This window comes from Rhinopithecus roxellana, chromosome 20 (assembly GCF_007565055.1).
Source record: "Rhinopithecus roxellana isolate Shanxi Qingling chromosome 20, ASM756505v1, whole genome shotgun sequence".
Lineage (NCBI taxonomy): Eukaryota > Metazoa > Chordata > Mammalia > Primates > Cercopithecidae > Rhinopithecus > Rhinopithecus roxellana.
Genome location: NC_044568.1, coordinates 17507525 through 17529322, shown reverse-complemented (window position 1 = coordinate 17529322; position 21798 = coordinate 17507525). Strand labels below are relative to the sequence as shown.

At 50.6% G+C, this 21798-nt stretch overlaps 1 protein-coding gene across 4 annotated transcripts in view; it reads right to left on the bottom strand.

Moving 5' to 3' along the window:
* The window catches only part of NLRC5 (NLR family CARD domain containing 5), a 93893-nt gene that overhangs the window by 4678 nt on the left and 67417 nt on the right, over nucleotides 1-21798 (bottom strand). For 3 of the 4 annotated variants that reach the window (XM_030925096.1, XM_010365463.2, XM_030925097.1), the window contains exons 26-43: nucleotides 21639-21701; nucleotides 21213-21299; nucleotides 18878-18961; nucleotides 17971-18060; nucleotides 17500-17565; nucleotides 15190-15273; nucleotides 15021-15104; nucleotides 12420-12506; nucleotides 11088-11168; nucleotides 10225-10308; nucleotides 9867-9959; nucleotides 7792-7875; nucleotides 7073-7156; nucleotides 4152-4235; nucleotides 1982-2065; nucleotides 1506-1589; nucleotides 1083-1166; nucleotides 865-942 (exon numbers count right to left, since the gene is read on the bottom strand). In XM_030925096.1, the coding sequence (XP_030780956.1) occupies nucleotides 865-942; nucleotides 1083-1166; nucleotides 1506-1589; nucleotides 1982-2065; nucleotides 4152-4235; nucleotides 7073-7156; nucleotides 7792-7875; nucleotides 9867-9959; nucleotides 10225-10308; nucleotides 11088-11168; nucleotides 12420-12506; nucleotides 15021-15104; nucleotides 15190-15273; nucleotides 17500-17565; nucleotides 17971-18060; nucleotides 18878-18961; nucleotides 21213-21299; nucleotides 21639-21701 (1485 nt within the window). The remainder of the gene's footprint in view (nucleotides 1-864; nucleotides 943-1082; nucleotides 1167-1505; nucleotides 1590-1981; nucleotides 2066-4151; nucleotides 4236-7072; nucleotides 7157-7791; nucleotides 7876-9866; nucleotides 9960-10224; nucleotides 10309-11087; nucleotides 11169-12419; nucleotides 12507-15020; nucleotides 15105-15189; nucleotides 15274-17499; nucleotides 17566-17970; nucleotides 18061-18877; nucleotides 18962-21212; nucleotides 21300-21638; nucleotides 21702-21798) is intronic. The other variant, XM_030925098.1, reaches the window with a different exon arrangement.

Sequence of the window (21798 nt, the reverse complement as noted above, 5' to 3'; positions counted from 1 at the left end):
GTCTGAGATCCCAAATTCAACACCCAGGTCCTTCATGTAGGAGTAAGGAAAATTCTCCACACTTCTCCTGGCCTTCATTCCCTTGCCTGGAAAAGGGAGCACATATAAGTCCCAGCACCGGCCAGCCTCGGTGGCTCACTCCTGTAATCCCAGCACTTTTGAAGGCTGAGGTGGGTGGATCACTTGAGGCCAGGAGTTCAAGACCAGCCTGGGCAACATGGTGAAACCCCGTCTCTACTAAAATACAAAAATTAGCCGGGCATGCTGGTGCATGCCTGTAGTCCCAGCTACTCTGGAAGCTGAGGTACAAGAATTGCTTGAACCCGGGAGGTGGCGGTTGCAGTGAGCCGAGGTTGCACCACTGCACTCCAACCTAGGTGACAGAGAGAGACTCCATCTCAAAAAAAAAAAAAAGGTCCCAGCGCTCTGGGGCTGCCATGAGGCTGCCATGAGGCCGCCATGAGGCCGCGGACTTCAGTTGTGAAGCGCTGAGGCCACGCTGCTTGGTGCTGTGCTCCCGCGAAGCCCTTTGCTAGGATTTCTCATTCACCCTCAGGGATCCGCTTACAGATGGCACTGAGCTGGGATCATTGTACTTCTTTTGCACGTGAAGAAACTGAGGCTGAGAAGGGAAGGGTTTTGGCCAAGGGCAGGCAGGGGCCCGTGGCAGAGCCAGGACTAGGCTGGGCCTCCTGATTTTCTTGCTGCAGACATCAGAGGCAGGGAAGGAACAGGCATGTGGGTACATGCCACAGCTTGACTTGGGGCAGGGCAGCTCAACTGATGGGGGCCTGGACCCCCCCACTGCTCCCAGGGACCCTCCTCCCCGCCAGCCTTGCATGGTGTGGGCAGGGGGCCACTCACTGCAGGACTCTCAGGTGCTGAGGCAGCTCCCGAGCCAGCCCCAGGGCTGTGGGATCCCCCAGGGCATTGCAGCCAAGCCTGGAAGAGGAGAGGAATGAGCACTGAGTGCTGGGCCGGCCCACTCGGGACCCCCGCCCTGCCCTGTGCCCACTGTGGGAGAGGAGGCCAGGTGGGCCTGGGGGGCACAGAGGGCAGAGACCACCTGGGCAAACACTCACATCAGCTCCTGCAGGTGCCTGCAAAGAACAAGAGACTCCGCCAACTGCATTCCCCCGGCTGGGCTGATGCTATTCACTGAGAGGCTGTGGGAGGGGGGCAGCCATCAGATCCTCTGATGCTCCCTCTCCCCGACACCCCAGCACATCTGCTGGGGCTGCCAGCCCTGCTTCAGGGGGCCTAAGAGACAACCCCCCGACACCACACACCTACCCAGACAATGAGGCAGAAAGGCCCAGAGAAGAGCAGGGGCTGGGGTGGCTTAAGGTCCTACAGTGAGGGCCAGGAGGTCACCAAGCCCCACTGCCTGGACACTGAGGTTGGTGCAGGGGAGATTTTACCATGCTGGCCTGAGCTAGGGGCCAGTATCTCCTAGGACCATGGTGTGACCCCTGTGGCCCTCCTCTGTAGGGCTGGCCACTCACTCTATCTTCCTGAGCTCTGGCAGCCCGGGCAGGATGGTAGCTAAGTGCTGGACACCGGCGTCTCCAATCTGGTTGTGGCTCAAGCTTGGGGGAGAGAACAGCTTCATCAGCCTTCCGCCATCTCATCTTGTCCACACCCCACTCCCGGAAAAATAAGGGGAGGCTGAAGTCCCAGGAAGGGCCTTGGCTCACACAGAGAACCCCATCACCCCATATTGAGTGACAGCTCCTAACTCTTGGCTTCTGTTTAGGATGTTCTCCCCGTTGTCTGACCTAAATCCCTCTTGCTGCAATTGACACTCTCACATCCTGTCTTTGGGCCCCCCAAGGTTCTAGGCTCCAGGTTGTTTACACAGTATAGAACCGGGTGAAGGAGATGAGATGAAGATGCAAAGGGCGTGCTCAGGTAGCCCCTTGTCCTTGTCATCTTTCCCTGTCAAAATTGCCTGGGTCTGAGGGCAGGATGGGCAACTCACTCCAGCTCCTCCAGGCTGGTGGCAGCCCTGAGAGCCTCAGAAAGGTGGCAGCAACCAACATCACCGATACTGTTCCTGTTCAGTCTGGAAAAGCAGGGAATAGACCAAGAGACTTTCAGGAGCTTAAAGGCCTTTGCAGGTGCTGTGCTAAGAACTCTACAGTTTGCAAAGCCTTACACACCCAGGAAACTCATATGCTAGCAGCAAAACTTCTGAAGGTCTTGGCAGGTGGGCGGTGGTGAGCAAGGTGGGAATTATTGTCCCCAGTGTCCAGGTGAGAAAGCTGAGACTCAGCAGTGAGACTTAGGGACTTGTAGGCTGGGTGGAAACGAATCCAGAGCCCCTGGCCCAGGAGCAGTCTCTACATTTCTTTGCCAAGCTTCACATCAGCCTCTGTGTCAGGGATCTCCGGGCTGGCCCGGCTGAATGTTAATTTTACACGGGGTTCTCTGATTCACACAAATCAGTTCTCAGGGGCATATCATGTTCTCATCTATGCATATGGTAGGTTTTCCTTAATCCCATGGTATTGTCTTTACTGAGCCCTGAACTTGCTCTGCCTGGGTAGGAAAAACCAAAGAAACAGCTGAGGCAAATCATCTTAGCCCCTTGGGAAGTGTTTGTATGTTGTTTTTACTTTCTTTTATTTTGCAAATTAAATTTTAACGGAGCTGGGTGAGGTGGCTCACACCTGTAATCCCAGCACTTTGGGAGTCTAGGCAGGTGGATCAACTGAGGTCAGGGGTTCAAGACCAACCTGGCCAACATGGTGAAACCCCGTCTCTGCTCAAAAAATACAAAAATTAACTGGGTGTGGTGGTGCACACCTGTAATCCCAGCTACTTGGGTGGCTGAGGCACCAGAATCACTTGAACCCGGGAGGTGGAGGTTGCAGTGAGGTGAGATCATGCCACTACATTCCAGCCTAGGTGACAGAGTGAGACTCTGTCTCAACAAATAAAAATAAAATAAAAATAAATAAATACATATTAATGGATCTCCTTTCAGTAAATTAATTTTGGGTGAAATGGTCCAATATGATATATCCTCCTGGAACTTTCTAACCCCATTTCCTACCTACTCTGCTGTGCCCGAGGTGGGGGGGGGGGTAGGAGGTGGTATACTTGGATATAAACAAAGCAACGCTTTGTGTCACTGCTTGGATTTGTTTTTAGTCACAAGATTTCATGTTTTGAAAAATCACATTGAAAGTAAGTGTCATGTTTATTTAACCTAGCGGCAGGGAGTGAAATCACAAAGGGAATATAGGAAGGCCGCCCCATCTGAGTCTAGACACACACTACTCAAAGTGAAGACTGTGGCCCCCAGAATTGATACCACCTGGAAGCTTGTTAGAAATACAGTCTGGGTCCGGGCGCGGTGGCTCATGCCTGTAATCCCAGCACTTTGGGAGGCCGAGGTGGGCAGATCACCTAAGGTCAGAAGTTCAAGACCAGCCTGACCAACATGGAGAAAACCTGTCTCTACTAAAAACACAAAAATTAGCCGGGTGTGGTTGCACATGCCTGTAATCCCAGCTACTCAGGAGAATCACTTGAACCCTGGAGGTGGAGGTGGCAGTGAGCTGAGATCACGCCACTGCACTCCAGCCTGGGCAACAAGAGCGAAACTCCATCTCAAAAGCAAACAAAAAAAGAAATGCTGAGTTTGGGCACAACAGCTTAGGCCTGTAGTCCTAGCTACTTGGGAGATTGAGGCAGGAGGACCACGTTCGCGCAGGAGTTTGAGGCTGCAGTGCACCATGATTGCACCTGTGCGTCGCCACTGCACTCCAGCTTGGGCCACATAGTGAGGCTCCAGCTCAAAACAAAAACAAAAACAAAACCACACACACAACCTAGGCAGAATTCCAGACCTGGGGAATCAGAATGAGCATTTTAACAAGAGCCCAGGGTGAACTATGTGTGCCTCAAGGGTTGTTCTGCAACTTGGGCCTAAGCCCTTTAGGCCACTTTTGTAACCAGGAGGAAGCAGGTGGCATTAGAAGGCAAGAGCAGTGGGCACCCACCTGGGAGGGCACAGGGATGGGCCTGGGAGGGAGCCACAAAGGATCCCCTGGGAGGTGCCCTCAGTGCTTCCCTGGATGTGGTCCCAACTGAGTGGAGAATATTTCTTCCCACTCACCCCCATGGGCCACTCGGTCACTCACCTGAGGCTCTGCAGGCGGGTCATGTGGCTTAGTCCGTGAGTAAGCAAGGTGAAGGCAGAGCTGTTCAGCAGAAGGTGACCGAGGCTGGAGAAGAGGAGGCCAGGTGAACTTGGCATCTAGGGGTGGGGCACTGTCCTGTCTGGGGGTCTGAGGCCTCTGTGCTTAGCAAGCCTAGGGACCTCCAAGACAGCCACTTATATCCACACAGTGTAAAAATTCTATCAAATGAACTGTACTGGGAGGTCCAAATGCTGTGTCTCCGCATGAATCACTGAGGTCAGGCAGGCAGCAGTTCTATGTTCTGAACCTCATGGACCCAGACTAATGACCAGTAATAATGGCAGTCACATATTGAGCATAAAATGTGGGCCAAACGCAGGGCTTGGAGCCATCTGGAAAGGTGGGTTTATTATCATCCCCATTTTACAGGAGAGGAACACCAAGGCTCAGAGAGTTAGAGAACTTGCTCAAGTTCATACACAAAGTGGTTGCTTCAGGAACAGAGCCCAAAGCTATAGAAGTCCCATTCCTGAGCTCCAACCATATGTGACCCAGGCGATTGTACTTCTAGAGGCCCCCAGCCTAGGCAGGAGAGAATAACAATAGCTAGCACTTGTAGAGTGTGAACTCTGACCAGACTCTAAGAATGTAACACATATTATCTCATTTAATCCTCACAACAGCCCTAGCAGGGGAGATTGCTCTCATCCTCAAAGTTAAGATGAGGAGGCCAAAGAACAGAGAGGCTGAGGACTGGCACAAGTTCACACATTAAGAGGCAGAACTGGCTGGGCACGGTGGCTCATGCCTGTAATCCCAGCACTTTGTGAGGCCAAGGCAGGTGAATCACCTTAGGTCAGGAGTTCAAGACCAGCCTGGCCAACAAAGTGAAACCCTGTCTCTACTAAAAACACAAACATTATCTGGGCCTGGTGGCGTGAGCCTGTAATCCCAGCTACTTGGGAGGCTGAGGCAGGAGAATTGCTTGAACCCGGGAGGCGGAGGTTGCAGTGAGCCGAGATTGCACCACTGCACTCCAGCCTGGGCGACAGAGCAAGACTGGGTCTCAAATAAATAAAGAACAATAAAATAAAAAAGAGGCAGAAACGAAAGATGGTTAACTGTCTTGGTTGGCTCAGAACAGAAGGGTTTTTCCTGGATGTGGGACTTCGGGTGCTAAAATGGGGAAAGCGCCAAGCAAACTGGAAGTGTCAGTTACCCTACCCAGATTTGAACCCAGGCAGTGAGGCTCCTAACTAGTGTCCATGCTCCTACCCACTCCATCACAGGTAGACAGCTGGAAGAAGCTGGCTGGATTTGAGGGTAGCTGCCCGTGGGGAGTTACACTTGGAAATGACAGATCTGAGATGGGAAGAGACCTCCAGGCACTGACGATCCATCCCCTTCCTTTGGACAGAGAATATATCATATGCTCAGTTTACAGATAGAGCAAGTAAGGCAGCAGGAGGTAAGGAGCAGCACTTGGTGCCTGGGAAATCAGAAGGAAGAAAAAGGCCCGCGGGGGCATGGATGAATCTGTCCTGTCCCCCATGGTACCACAAGCTCCTGGCCCCGGCCCAGGTGCCCAGCTCAGTACATATTTGTCGAATGCATGAATGAGCCAATGAATGACCTCACTGGGCCTCTAATCCCCTGAATAAAGGCTTCCAGAAGGCTGAGCCTAGATGCAGGCACATGAAGAGTGGGCAAAGAAACAGACCAGTGAGATGACAGGAGGGCCCTGTGGTCAAAGGTCTCTGTAATCCCTCTTCTCCTTTTACCTGATCCTCTCCCCAGGAGAAGCAAAGAGGGACAAGTGGAAGAATTTCAATGTTAAGGGGCAAAAAGTCAAAAGGCTACTTTCAAACTGAATTCAAAACATATGTAGAAAAAAAAATCTGGAGAAAAGTTCACAAACCGTTCAACAGAAGTTTTCTCAGGGGGTGTCATCTCCAGGGCATTTCATGTTATTTGTTACATATTTCTAGAATGATGGAACTTTTTATAGCCAGTGTATATTTTTGGTGATCAGAAAAAGTTATGAGATGAAAAGCGGAAGATATTCTGTTAAATTTTCTGTCCAGATACTGTTTAAACAGGAATCTGTGCAGGACGGGGACCTGACTTTTAGACTGAGGCTGTTTCTGGCATTTCTAAGAATTTGGTGACTTCAAATTATGGAAGAGAGTAGTAAAAGCTGCCAGTTACCAAGGAAACGACTGTAGACAAATGTAGTGGACATCTGTAGATTTTTTCTGCCCAGAGTTTGTTTCCTCTTCTATTACTCACACCCTGAAATACCACCCCTCTAAGTCCAGGAGACAGGGTGGGCATGTGCCCAGATCTGGCTAATGAGAATATTTTGTGCTCACAGCCACAGCGATTGCTTTAGGGTGGGGCAGGTGACCCAAGCTAGTCCAGTGAGACTCAATCTAGGACCTTTTGTTGTAACCACCGGGAGAATGGTACTCCCTTTCCGCTAAGCTGAGAGAAAGCAAGCCTGCAGGTACAGGGATGGCCCGCCTGAGAAGGAAGCCAAGGTGGACAGAAAAAGAGTAAGGGCCAGAGTGAAGTATGTGAGAAAGAAGCCTGATGAATACAGAACCCCTGGATCCAGCTTGCCTGAAGTCAGTGGCCTCATAATTTTCCATGACGTAAGCCAGTACATTTTTTGTCTTGGATTGCTTTGAGTTGTGTATTCTGTTTCCTATGACCAAGGTTCTTGCTGGCACTTACAGCCAGAATAGAAAGTAAAAGGTCATGTAAGAGCATTCAGCTCATCTGGGTCCATCCAGAAAAATGGCAGTTTGTGTTTACAAAACATGCAAAGGTTCCTTGGCATGCTACTCACTGACCATGCAGCACTAAGCACCATCACCACTCACTCACCCCCTTCCCCATTAACCACCATCACCACTTACTCCAGCCTCTTTAGCATCCATTTCCCCTCAAGGGCCCTCATCAGCGCCTTGGTGCCCTCTTCATCAAATTGATTGTTAGACAAGCTGCAGAAGACCAAACAGAGGCCAGGGTTAGTGGAGCCTGCCCAGCCCTGGAGCTGAGCTGTCCTGTCAGCTCCCCTCTCCTGCTCTGTCCCCTGGGAGGCCAACTCTGCATCTGCACGCCCTGGGCCACCCTTGCTGTCCATGTTCCGCATGGGTATTTCTGGCCCCAGGGCTCAGGCTCTGGGTAGGCATGATAGTCACAGCTGGCCCAGCTGAGAAATGATGCCCTGGATGAAGGCTGCAGAGAGGAAGCTGGGGGACCAGGGACACACACACACACACACACACACACACACACACACACACCCTCCTGTTCTTCAGCCCTCTCCATAGCCTGACTCCCACAGCCAGCACAGCAGAGCAAGGCTCATGAGCCCCATTTTCGCAGATGAGGCAATCAAAGCCCAGAGCAGAACAGCCATGCCCACAGCCCCCCTGTGAGTCAATGGTAAAATTCAGACCGAAACTGTGGTGCTCATCCTTCCCCAGGCCACACCCAGAACTGCTGTGCTTCATCGGGGGAAGGGTCATTAGTTGAAGTCTCATTGCCTGCCCTCCCAAATACCCTGCTCTCTTCTCCGCCCCTCACCCTCAGCTGGGCCACTTGTCCCCGATCCCTCCACTCTGCAACTCACTCCAGCTCCTCCAAGTGGTGGCAGTGGCCCAGACCAGATGCCAGGTGGGCGAGGCCCCTGGTGTTCACACAGCTGGAGGTCAGCCTGGTGGGAGTCAAAGGGCAACAGGTCAGTCGGGAGCCCTGGGTCTTGGGAGCTCTGAATGCTGGTGGCAGAAGGCAAGGATGTGGGGTAGGGATGTGGGGGGCAATGTGAGTGGACCTCCTTCTCTTCATAAATCTCTTCCACCATGAACTCATTAAGCCACCATAGAGCTTGGAAGCAGAAGCATGGACTAGTTCGGTATTTCCTAAGCCACAATCATTCAGGTAGCAACTTCACAACTTAAGCCAGAATTAAGTATCACTGTAGTTTAGCTAGTTACTGTTGTTTATCACAAACTCTGCATCTTTAAAGCAAATACTGAAGAAATGTCAAAGATCTATCTGTCCTAAAGATTTTCTTCCTTTTTAAACATTTATTTTATTTATTTTTTGTAGAGATGGAGGTCTCACTATGTTGCTCAGGCTGGTCTCGAACTCCTGGGCTCAAGCTATTCTTCCTCCTCGGCATCCCAGAGTGCTGGGATTACAAGCTTGAGCCACTGTGCCCAACCCAAGAGTTTCTTCTTGGTGTAATCAGTTAGATGGAAAGAAAATCAAGAGTTAGGAAAGCTACATTTTGCAACTGTCATAGTGATTCATTGATTCAAGTACCATTTATTAATGGCTGCTAAAATTCACCGATGAGAGTTTGAGGAAGACCAGGATATTTACATAATCTTAAAGTACCTCACCACATGATCTATGTTAATTACAAAAAGAAAGTCAGTAACTTTGCAAGTGGAGAGACCTGGCAGACACCACTGTCACAGGTGATCACAGTTAACACCACCAGCCTGAAGACACCGACACATCAGGTGCCCCGATGGAAGGCACAAAAACACAGCATCGCCTGTGAGATCTTCCTGCCCAAAGGGCAGATTCCAGCTCTAAACATGAGGAAACATCGTACAAACCCAAGTGGAAGGACATTCTATAAAATAACTGGCCTGTAAACGTCAGAGACAATGCTGTGAAAGACAAAGAAGGGCCAACGACCTGTTCCAGGTTGAAGAAGCCACTAAAGAGATGACACTAAATGAGATGTGTGATCCTGGATTGGATCCACGACTGGGAAGAACATTCAATAAGCAACATTATTGGGAGAACTGGTGAGATTGGAGTATAAACTGTAGTTGAGATAATAGTAGCGTATCAATTCCTGGATTTTATAATTTTACTGGATTATGGAAGAGAATGTCCTTATTTGTAGCAAATTCGCTGAAATGTTAAGGGGTAAAGAGATACGATTACAACTTCTAAATGGTTCAGAAAAGGAGAGAGGGAGAGAGTGGAAGAAAAGGGAGGTGGGGAAGAAGGAGGGAGGGAAGAAATGAGCAAATGTGGAAAAATATTGGCAAAAAGTGAATTTGTTCTTTTTTCTTTTCTTTTTTTTTTTTGAAACAGAGCCTTGTTCTGTCACCTAGGCTAGAGTGCAATGGCACAATCTTGGCTCACTGCAACCTCAGCCTCCCGGGTTCAAGCAATTCTTGTGCGTCAGCCTCCTGATTAGCTGGGATTATAGGCATGCACCACCACGCCCAGCTAATTTTTTGTATTTTAGTAGAGACGGGGTTTTACCATGTTGCCCAGTGTGGTCTCAAATTCCTGAGCTCAGGCAATCCACCTGCCTTGGCCTCCCAAAGTGCTAGGATTACAGACATGAGCCACCACACCCAGCTCTAAGGGTGAATTTGGGTAAATGGCACACAGCAGTTCTCAGTCTTCTTGAAATTTTGTATTAGTTTGCAGTTATTTTAAAAGAAAAACAATGAAAGAGCATTAAAAAGGGAATAACTTTCTTGCCACGTGGCTCAATGTTCCTGAGGTCATGTTTACGACTGGGTACCCCTAAAAATCATCTCCAGGGCCACCTGTGGTTTCTGTCCAGAGGGTGAGACACTGAGTCCTCTGAGCCCAGGGCTGGGAGTAACGGGAGGTGTCAGGGCAGGGCAGAGCTGCAAAGGGGCCTGAGTAAATGTCTTGTCTGCATACCGAAATGTCTTCAGCTCAGAGAGGGACAGCAGGAGGTTCTGCAGCAGCAGGGAACTGGCATCATTGTCCTCACAGAGGTTAACCTGAGACAAGCTGAAAAGGTCCAAGGATATTCCAGAGAATTTCAGGCTGGACACACCTCAGGGGTCATCACATCCAGAAGGGGGTGCCAAGAGAGGAGAAGGGGCCACCCAAGAGCTCCCCTGAGCCACCCTGGGGCTCTCCCTCCCCTCCACTGGCCAAGTATGATTTTCTCCTGCACAAGGAAGAGAGAATACTAGGGTCACACATGGCCCGGAGTAGGCACCAGGGTCAACTGGAGAACTCAGGGCCCCACACAGAGTTCCCGGGTGCTGACCTGAGCTGCTGCAGCCTGGCACACGTCTCCATCAGCTGCCCCACAAGAAGGCTGTGGTGGGTCCCAAGGTCACAGTGAGCCAACCTGGACACAGACAGGGAGATGACAGTTTCTGAAATCTAGTCCAGTATGGGGGATTCAGTCTCCGCCTGCAAGGAGCTTATGGTGTAGGGGCAAATAAATGCCGATCAAACGAAGTCCTACAGTATTTGTGAATTGCTATTCACTTATGAGAAGTGCTAGGAAGCAGGAGTCCAGATGGGGCAGCTGGTATGGTTGTGCAGGTTGTTCACTGCACAAGGACACGCAGTCGAGGAGGTGAAGTGAGGCTGAGATCCTACCATGCTCTATTTCCCAGAATGTATACAGGCAGGGCTGCATCCACTCAAAAGGGTGACATTTTAATTTCCAAAACTGTGCCATATAGATTAGAGGTGCTGTGAATCCAGGGATCTATAACAGTGGATAATGGAAGTGTTTGATGAAGTCTTGGGGTCCAGGGGGCCTCCCTGAGGTGGTGGCATTTAAGCTGAGACCTGAGGGATGAGGAGGAGCTAAGCAGGTGAAGAAGGTAGGCGCGAAGAGAACATTCTGGGCAGAGGGCACAGCCAGTGCAAAGGCCCTGAGGCCTAAGCAAGATGGTGTTGAGGGAACTGAAAGTTCATGGGGGTGACTGGAGCAGAGACTGGGGCCTGGGGTGGGGCTGAAGCGCCTCAGAAGTGGGTTGGTCAGACCTCTGTAGGCTGTGTAAAGACTTGGAACCTCTAAGGACTCTGGGCAGGGTGGTGACTGTTGGTCAGAAGCAGCCCTGCAGCCTCCCCAACACCAGCCCCTGCCTTGGGGTCCCTGGCGCTGGGTCCCACCTGAGTGCCACAGCTTCTGGATTCTCTTCCCGGCGAGGAAATTCCAGCTGGACACAGAGCTGCTGCTGGGTCTTAGAGATGCTGAGGAGCAAGCAGTAGACAATGTGAGGCCGGGCAGCCTTCCTTGGAGGGCCCAGCTGGCACCCGGCTGCCCAGTTCCAATTCTGAGACCCTTTACCTGGGTCCCCTTCTCCCCTGCCAGGGACAAGCTTAGGATGGGAAAGTAGGCGCTTCCATCAGTCACACATAATACCCCAAGTAGTGCCTTTTCAACACTTTTTCTTTTTCTTTCTTTTCTTTTCTTTCTTTTTTTTTTTTTTTTAAGAGACAGGGTCTTCCTCTGTAACTCAGGCTGGAGTGCAGCCTGGTAGGTACGATCATAGCTCACTGCAGCCTTGAACTCTGGGCTTCAGTGATCCTCCTGCCTCAGCCTCCCAAAGTGCTGGGGTTACAGGCGTGAGCCACCGCGCCTGGCCCTTTTCAACAATTTACAGTTAATAAGTTGATGAGGCTCTTCAGACCATGACAGAAAGCCATTAGAGGGATCCAAGGGCAGTTCCAGAATTTTCTGAGGGAGGGGCACAAGAACCACAGTGTGGTGGAAGGGTGGGGTAGGGGATGTGTCTGGAGTCTTCATGTGCGCTCTAAGCTCACTGCCTTTACTTGAATGTTATGTTCATGGAGGTGCTTATGGGGAGAGGGCTATGGGAGAGGATAAAGTCCCCAGAGCATCCCCTTGTTCACTCCTGGAGAGAAGGAAGAAGCAGGGCAGGCTGTGTGGCTGGTGACAGTACATCAGACATCTTTACAGGCTCCAGTTCTTGTAATCCTCCTAGCCCCACAAAGGGCTGTAATTAGACTCTTTTGTAAGAGCAGGAGGTTGAGGCCAGAGAGACACAGTAATGGGCTCCAATCAGTAGGCGACTGAGTTGGGATCTGAACATAGGTGAGTGGGATGCTAAAAACCTTTGCTATTAGCTACTCTGTGTGTCACTGTGTTATTTCTGGTTGAAGAGCCATGATGTGCGTTACTGCACCTGGGGGCCCCTTCCAATCAACCAGCGTGGACTCCCAGCCATGTCTGCCTGGATCCAATAGCCCTTTGTTTTGAATCTGGGGATGTCTTCCGCTGACACTGTGGCTTGACTACTGCACTAGTCCCAACAAATGTGTAGCCCCTCACATATACCCCAGGAGCTCCTGTCACCCTGGGGACATGGAGAACTAGCTGGTGACACAGATATTACCCCACAGGATGAGGGAAGGTCAAGGAAAGGTTCCAATGCTCATGAAAGACAAAGAATTCCAAGGGGGCCTCTTCTCTGGACTCACCTGATTTCAGTGACACTACCTGAGGCCTGGGCGCAGACTTCTAATAGGGAGAGGATGCCAGCTCTGTCCGTCCACTGCTCCTGCACCCTGTCACAGAAGGGGACACAGATAAGGTCCCCCAGGGTGAGCAGCAGACAATCAGCACACATGACAAGGCCGGGGGAGGAGTGTTAAGGCGGGGCCTAGAGGCTTTTTGAGTTTTTTTGCTTGTTTTAAAACTATAAAATTATACAACTAGGCATCAATCTAAAAAAGTAAATTAACATCACCCTTATTCCAACAACTATTATTGTGACAATCCAAACAGAAAATATTTTTTCAAATGATATTTTATATTTATATTTTATATTTTATTTTATTTTATTTATTTATTTTTGAGACAGGGTTTTGCTCTTTTTGCCCAGGCTAGAGTGCAATGGCATGATCTCAGCTCACTGTAACCTCCGCCTCCTGGGTTCAAGCGATTCTCCTGTCTCAGCCTCCCAAGTAGCTGGGATTACAGGTATGTGCCACAGGTGAGATCGTGCCACTGCACTCCAACGTGGGTGACAGAGCGAGACTCCGTTTCAAAAAAAAAAAAAAGTTATTTTGGGTGATCTAGTAATTCTGGATATATAACCAAAATAATTGAAAGCTGGGACTTTTCTAGTGGCTCATGCCTAGCACTTTGGGAGGTCGAGGTGGGAGGATCACTTGAGCTCAGGAGATTGAGACCATCGTGGGAAAAACAGTGAGACCTCGTCTCTATTGTTTCTGAAAGAAAATAACATTGAAAAAAGAAAGCAGGGACTGTCAATTGGACACTTGAATGGACAGCGCAAGTGTCAATTGACAGATGAGTGGACACACAAAACGTGGCCTATCCACACAAAGGAATATCATGCAGCCTTAAAAAGGAAAGGGCCGCTGTGTCTCACACCTGTAATCCCAGCACTTCGGGAGGCTGAAATGGGCCGATCATTTGAGGTCAGGAGTTCAAGACCAGCTGGTCAACATAGTGAAACCCTGTCTCTACAAAAATACAAAAAAGTTTAGCTGGGTGTGGTGGTGGGCACCTGTAATCCCCGCTACTCAGGAGGCTGAGGCAGGAGAATCACTTGAACCCAAGCAGTGGAGGTTGCAGTGAGCTGAGATTGCGCCACTGCACTCCAGCCTGGGTGACAAGAGCGAGACTCTGTCTCAAAAAAAAAGGAAGGAAAGTCTGACACAGTGACACACGCTGCAACATGAATGAACCAGAGGACATTATGCCAAATGAAACGAGCCAGTCACAAAAAGACAAATACAGACAAATACAAATGAATCCACTCGTATAAACTATTTAGAGCAGTCCAATTCATAGAGACAGAAAGCATAATGGTAGTTGCCAGAGGCTGGGGTAGAGGGAAAATGGGATATGGTTTCATGGTGACAGAGATTCAGTCTTGCAAGAGGAAAAGAGTTCTGGAAATTGGCCGTACAAAAAAGTGAATGTACTTAACACAACTGAATGAATGGTACACTTAGAAATGGTTAAGATGGTAAATTTTGTTATGTGTATTTTATAACAATTTTTTACAGGTTGTTTTGGAGAACAGCCAGTCCTTAGGTGCCTTGTCACAGGCTGCAATGAGAAGTGCACAGTTCTGTCGATGACGCAAGTTTTTGGGCACAAACATGAAACTGAATGTCGTGGAGCCTTTTGATCTAACTTCCAGTTTCCAGGAAAGTCAGGGGTTAGTGGAACACGTGCCATGACATCATGAGAAAGCTACCAGAGTCAGGAGCAGGACAGTCTGCAGTACACACAGTTGCTGATTTTGTCAACAGACACTGACGTGAAACAGAAAGCTGTGGTGAGGGGGTGGGGGCGGTGATGCCACAGGTTAGAAGAGTCAGAAGACCATTGCCACCCTGTGCAAATGGAGACCAGATGTGACTAGATCCTGGATCCCAAAAGCCAGCTGTGTCATCTGGGGGACAATGGGGACATTTTAGATTAGACTAGGTAGTACCTGACACTAAGGAATGGCTCACTGAGTTTCTTAGGTGTCCTGATGGAACTGTGATTACAGAGAAAATGTCCTTATTTTTGGAGATCCATGGTGAAATATTTAGGAGTGGATTATGAGGTCTATAACTTAGTTGAAACCATTTCAGCTGAAATAAAAATAAAAATATGAAGCAAGTATAAAAAATTATGAACAACTGTCAAATCTAGGTGCTGGGAACAGGGGTTTTAAAAATTTTTTCTTTCTACTTTGGTATTTTCTTTTTCTGAGTGTTTTAAAATGATCATGGTGAACAGACAGACAAGAACTTTGTTTCAGTTTATTTTTGCCCTCAGTTCAGTATCCTCTGGAACTTTCTTTTTTTTTTTTTTTTTTTTGTCTTTTTTCTTAAATCCCAAAACACAGGCCTCCAGCCTGGGGAAGGACAGTTTCTCTGTGTGCCTTGTGAGGTCTCTGGCACAGATAGACAGGGTTTGCTCAGGGTCCAGATGGCAGGGTTGTGGGTACAGTAAATGGCCGGGGCCATGATCCTGGGGTCCTCTTACTCCGGTGCCACCCCTGCTCCCATTCACACCATAGCCCCTCCCAGAGGCAGCGGGGGAGGAGGTACCTGAGGATGAACAGCCCTGCGGGTCGTCCCACCAAGCTCAGGAGGATGGCCAGCTGCTCCTGGTCCAGGCAGCACTGGGTCAGCCTGGGGACAGAGGTCAGTCATTGAGGTGGCTCTGGCAGGGTGCCCCACCCCTCTGCTGTCCTCACAGGCTGGGCGGGTCACTCACGTGAGCTCTGTCAGCTGCAGGGACTGGCTCAGGCCGGTGGCCAGCCTGGACACATGCTCTGGCCGGAAGCTGCACTCACTCAGCCTGAGGGCAGAAAGCAAGGGAGAGCCTGGGTGAGGCCTGTGGGCACTGCTGCCCAGCTTCATCTCAGCCTCCCTGAGGGCCTACTGGGGGAGCATCCCACCCCTGAGGGCAAAGGCCTGGATCAGGGCCTGAGAGGCCAAAGATGCAGCTCCTGCCCTGGGAGCTTCCTGTCTCTTTGGAGAGGAACCTCCTGCACCCCCTGTAAGAAAGTATTAGGAGTAAGTTATTTAGGGAGCCTGACTCTAGGCCAGGCATTGTGCCAGCCTCTGGGTGCATGGAACTTCCTGCCTTACCTGCAGGGTCTCCTTTAATTCTCATAGCACCAATTAGAGGTGGGGAAACTGACTAAGCCAAGGACACACAGCAGACGAGAAAGAAGGGCAGAATCGGTTTTCCATCTAGGTCAGTCTGACTGCAGACCCCAAACACTTAACCACTGCCTTACTCTCCAGGACCAGCACTGGCTGAACTCCCTGGGGAGGAAGGTGTGCCTGGGATTCTCCGTGGGGCCTGCTATCCAGGCACCTCAGCCCTGGGTGGCCAGCAGACGGGCCCAGCCAAGCGAACGGGCCCAGTGAACGTTGGGGCGGTTCACTCTGACAGAGCAGGGCTGCTGGGATGCTTACAGGAGGGGCTGATGTTTGAGCTAGCTGGGTTTTTTTTTTTTTTTTTTTTTTTTTTTTTTTTTTTTTTTTTTTTTTTTTTTTGAGACGGAGTCTCGCTCTGTCGCCCGGGCTGGAGTGCAGTGGCCAGATCTCAGCTCACTGCAAGCTCCGCCTCCCAAGTTCACGCCATTCTCCTGCCTCAGCCTCCCGAGTAGCTGGGACTACAGGTGCCCGCCACCTCGCCCGGCTAGTTTTTTGTATTTTTTAGTAGAGATGGGGTTTCACCATGTTAGCCAGGATGGTCTGGATCTCCTGACCTTGTGATCCGCCCGCCTCGGCCTCCCAAAGTGCTGGGATTACAGGCTTGAGCCACCGCGCCCGGCCTGAGCTGGGTTTTAAAGGATTGGGAGAATTTTATCTCAGAAAAGGCAAGGAAGGGAATGTTGGGCTGAGTGCAGTGTGAGCAGAGGCAGATAAGCTTCAGGCAGAGCTTGATCCAGGAGCAAACAGTGAAGGTTGTGGCTGAACAGTGTGTGTGTGTGTGTGTGTGTGTGTGTGTGTGTGTTGTGTATATGGTGTTTGTAGGTATTATGTGGTGTGTGTGCCATATTTGTAATGTGCCAGGTATGTATATGGGGGGTTTGTTTTTGTGGGGTGTGTGTGTATTGTGCGGTGTGTGTGGTGTATGTGTGTGTATGTGGTATGTGTATGGTATGTGGTGCATGTGTGTGTTATATGTGCTGTGTGTTCTGTGTGTGTTGTGTGTGCTGTGTGCTGTGTGTAGGGTGTGCATGGTGTATATGTGGTATGTGGGGTTGGTGTGTAGGGTGTGTGTGTGGTGTAGGGGAGGTGGGAAAGAATGTGGTGCAAGGTGACAGTTGGATCAGACTGTGAGGGAGAAGATGCTAGGGACTTTGAAGTTCACCCTGGGGTTAATGGGGAGCCACTGAGGGGCACAGAGTAGCAGAGGGGCACTCTCAGATGTGTGTTGTGAAGATCCCTCTGGGGGCCGTGGAGTGAATGGAGGAGAGGAGACCTGACAGGATGCAGGGATCAGTTTGCAGGCCCTGTTCACAGCTGAAGTAAGACATGTAAAGGAACTGGCCCAAGGCAGTGGCAGTGAGTCAGAGCTACCAGGGGTAACGATGATGATGATAATAATAATAATAATAACAGTAATAATAACAGCTGATAGCACTCCCATGAGCCAGACCTTTTCCTGGCACTTTACACTTATTAACTCATTTAATCCTCACAATAACCCTAAGGGGTAGGTTGTGCTATTATCCCCATTTTACTTGTCCAGGGCCACATAGCTGGCAAGTGGCAGATCAGGAATTTATTTTCAATTGGCTTCAAAATATTTAACCGTGACACTCAGAAGCCTCAGGGGCTGTAGTCAGGACATGGCTGAGAGGCACAAGTTCAATGCCAAGGCCCTGGCTGAGACTGGAGGTGCGAGGGCCTCAGGGGTAGGTCTGGGGAACAGACCCAGGCCGTGAGCTTGAAGCTGTTCTCTAAAGGAGGAGAGGGCCCAGGGAAGACGGGGCCATGGAAGCCGCTGCGGGTTCAGCCTCCTCTCCCCTCTCCCTCCCCTGTCCCATCACCCCGCAGGGATTACCTGAGTGTCTTCCTGGCCTGGTCCTCTTTGGAGAAGTGAATCCGGAAGCTCTGTTCTGAGCCCAGGCTGCAGAAAGAAGGGCCTCGGGAAGCGCGGTGCCCAGACATGCCACCCTCCTAGGCACCCAGGGCACCCACGGAGCACAGAGAGGGAAGCGGGGCTGCACCCACAGGGACAAGGGAGGATGGAGGCCTCAGAACCAGAGGAGACCCACAAACTCATTCTGTGAGCATGGCAATACCTGGCCTTCCCACCCCATGTCCTCTGTGGTCCCCACGGCACCCAGGCATCAGGGGATGGAAATTATGATCCTATGCTCAGGAAACCCTGAGATTCAGAGAGAGGCAGAGGTTGCCCCAAGCCAACCAGATGGAAGGCTATAAAGTGTGGGTGTCTCACTTCTCCCATCATCAGCCAGGGACACCTGCTGACCAGCAGAAAAGGGCTTTTTGGGGACCAACATCCCCTTACTTCACTGAAGCCTCCCGGACACGTGGGCAGGAAGGCAGGGTCTCCACCAGGTACAGGGCACTTTCCTGAGAAATGCTGTTGTGACTCAGACTAGAAGGGAAATGGGGATGAGAATGGGAGTGAGGGCAGGACCTCCATGGAACCCTGCCCAGCCCCCTCCATCTCCCCTCCATCTGTCATTTCTAGGAAAAGAAACCTCCATGTCTAAGCATCCGTCTCCAGATGGACACACTGAGGCTCAGAAGGATACCATCCCCACACAGGCAGAACTGGCACCAGACCCTGAGTCTGTGAGCGCAGCACTCACCCTGCCCGCTGCCGCTGTGGTCTGGGGCAGGGCACTGGCAAGGCCAGGCTGGCAGCTATAGCCCCGAAAAAGCACAAAGCTCAGTTGCCTAGCAACAAGTGGTGTCCTGGCACTGGCTGTCACTCCCCTGGATCACTGGGGAGATGGGGCAAGCATGTGGATAACTTCCTAAGGCACCTTGCCTGCTGCAGGGACATCTCCAAATTTATGTCCCACAGATTGGGTCAGAAGAACTTCAGGGACAGGATGCACCAGGAGCCAGGCGGCTGCAATCCCACATCAGCTGACTGGGGACGGAATGTTGCTTCCCTGTCCCCAGGTCCGTTTGGCTGTAGGGGTGCGTGGAGGGGCAACTCCACCCTGCCATGAGTCACAGCCTCTCTTGGGTGTTTGGTGGGGGCTCTGCCATGGTGGGTGTGAGGGACAGAGGATAGGACTCAAGGCCAGGGGAGTGAAGGCAAGGGAAGACTCGCCCCTTGCCCTCTGCAGACCTTGTCCTCTGGGGCTCCGGGGGATGCCCTCAGAAGGAGACCCCTCATGCTTTTGGACCAGGGAAGGCTTCATCCTTGCTATCTGTCCTTCATGCTGCTTTCCACTTACTCAAGCAAACCAGAGATGGGCACCTGCGGCAGACATTCCAGAAGGCATCTGAGCCCGCTGTCACCCAGCAGGTTTGCTGAGAGGCTGTAGGGAGTAAGGAGCAGTGGCGGTGATCAGAGGTGCCTCCTCAGCCTGAGATGCTCCTCAGTTACCAGGAGCCTGCATCCACTGTCACTGCTACTGGACCCCATGTCAGGGTCACCAGCGCCACCACCATCACCACTATCACCACCATCAATCACCACCACCACCAATATCACCACCACCAGTATCAGCACCATCACCACCACCACTTTCATTATCACCACAATTCTACACCACCAAGCCCAGTACCACCATCACCATTGCTTCCATCACCACTAGAACGACCAGCAACTCCTACGTTCTCTGCTACCATCCCCTCCCCAGCACCACAATAAATCTGTCCTCATCGTCCTCTTCCATATCGGGTGACCACTCCCAGCTCATGTGCCTCCAGCAGGCTTTCAGGGGTTAAAGAAAAACCAATTTGCCTTTACCACGCCCTCAGCCTGCATCATTTGGGATCCACAGTTTTTGAATGAGAGGAAATTCAAGGAAAAAAAATGTTTGGAGGATGCATTAAACCCATAGATTTCTTCTTTTAATCTGGGAATACAATGTCAATATTGGAAACCTCACCTGAAGTTTCTTACTTCCCTTCATTGCAGCATTCTATAGTTTTATTTATTTATTTATTTTGAGATGGAGTCTTGCTCTGTTGCCCAGGCTGGAGTGCAATGGCACGATCTTGGCTCACCGCAACCTCTATCTCCCAGGTTCAAGCGATTCTCCTGCCTCAGCCTCCCAAGTAACTGGGATTACAGGCATGTGCCACCATGCCCGGCTAATTATTTTTGTATTTTTAGTAGAGACAGGTTTTCACCATGTTGATCAGGCTGGTCTTGAACTCCTGACCTCAGGTGATCCAACCACTTTGGCCTCCCAAAATGCTGGGATTACAGACGTGAGCCACCGCGCCCAGCTAGTTTTAGCTACAGTGTCAGAAATAATATAACCAGTGTGTCCTGGAGCATCTGATTTTCCTCCAGGTCTGTGACATTTTTGATGCTTGTTAATTTCTTCTTTTCCTGAGAAACGTCATTTAAAAATCGGTTTGTCTTATGAAGCCACTTAATAAAATAGTCTTTAAAATAAGAAAAATTGGCTGGGTGTGGTGGCTTAAGGTTATAATCCCAGCACTTTGGGAGGCTGAAGCAGGCGGATTGCCTGAGGTCAGGAGTTCGAGACCAACCTGGCCAACATGGTAAACTCTGTCTCTACTGAAAATACAAAAATTAGCCGGGCGTGGTGGCTCACGCCTGTAATTCCAGCTACTCGGGAGGCTGAGGCAGGAGAACTGCTTGAACCCAGGAGGCGGAAGTTGCAGTGAGCCAAAATCGTACCACTGCACTCCAGCCTGGGCGGAAGAGCGAGGTGCCATCTCAAAAAAAAAAAAAAAAAAAAAAAAAAGAAAGAAAAAGAAAAGAAAAATTTCCCTCTATAATGAAAAACAAAAAACTCAAAGACATATTTCTGATTCATATCTCTTTAAAATACATTCCAAGCACAGTGGCTCATGCCTGTAATCTCAGAAATGAAAATTGTGTGGCATTTTTGGTGGACTGCTCTCTCTTTATTTTCCACTGGTCCTAGGCTGGATTCCTAATGCGTGTGAGCAGGGACTCTGCATTTTACTAGCTGTGTGACTTTGGGCAAGTTCTTACACTCTGTGTCTCAGTTCCCTCATCTGTAAAACGAGAACAATACTAGTATCCAGGGATACGGGAAAGATAAAAAGAACACGTCAAGCACTTAGAGGAGAAAGTGCTCAATAGGTGTTAGCTATTATTATTCCACCCATGCAGGGGCTGACTATTCGAGTACCCAAGACAGGCCACGCGGATACTACATCTCAACAATACAAGAGACTGTAAGACCCCACCCTGGCTGGCTCTGCGTCCCTCCTCAGGCAGAGTCATTTAGTACTTTTAACCACCTGCTGAGCCAAAAATGAATCTTGAGTTTTAGCCCCCATCTGCCAGCAGAGCTTGCACACACTTGAGGCTGAGGGCCAAGTCAGAGGGCGCACCGTGGAACTAGCTCCACCACTCTGAGAGTCGGGGCGGAAGAGAGAAAATTGATTCAGGGAAGCTTTGGGTATGTGACCCAAAGTCCCAGGCATCACTGACAGCTGGTCCTGAGAGGCATAGGCAGGCACATGACTATATGGGCACGCATGGACCCTCTTATCCCCTCCAGTGCCCCTCAGGCATGCATCCATGCTCCTCTCCTTCCTCCTCCTCCCTCAACTTACTCCACCTGGCTGAGGTCTTTACACTTGCTCAGCAACCTGCATAGTGACTCCACATGCTCCTGGCTGAGGCTGCAGCCCGTGAACCTGCTGGACAGAGGTAGAGGGGACAAGCAGGGGATGGGGCGTTTGACCACTGAGACCACCTCTACCCTGGCTAGTCCAGGGCACAGCCTCCGAGCTCCAGGTGGGTCTCCACTCAAGCTTGGACCCTCTGGAAGTGTCCAGAATCCACTGCTCCCACCCCCACAGTAGATCCCACCCGGACCTGTGTTTCTTCATGCTGGGGCAAAACAAGTCCCTCTGCAGGGCTGTTCCACAGGAATGTTTTGTGCTAGGCAGTCTGTATGCTGCTCTGGCCACCCAGGAGGCAGATCTACTGGTTCCCAACATCAACTAGCTGCCTGGGCACGGTTCAAGGGGGCTTACCCACAGCACACGCCTTCCTGCTCCTCATTGGATCTGAAGTGCAGGGTTGCATGGTGCAGAGACCTGGAGCAGACAGCACCTGGGTCAGACAGCTGCGGGCACAGACTCAGGATGTCCCCACGAGGCCAGCACCCCTCCTCCAGAAGCCCAGTCTCTAGTT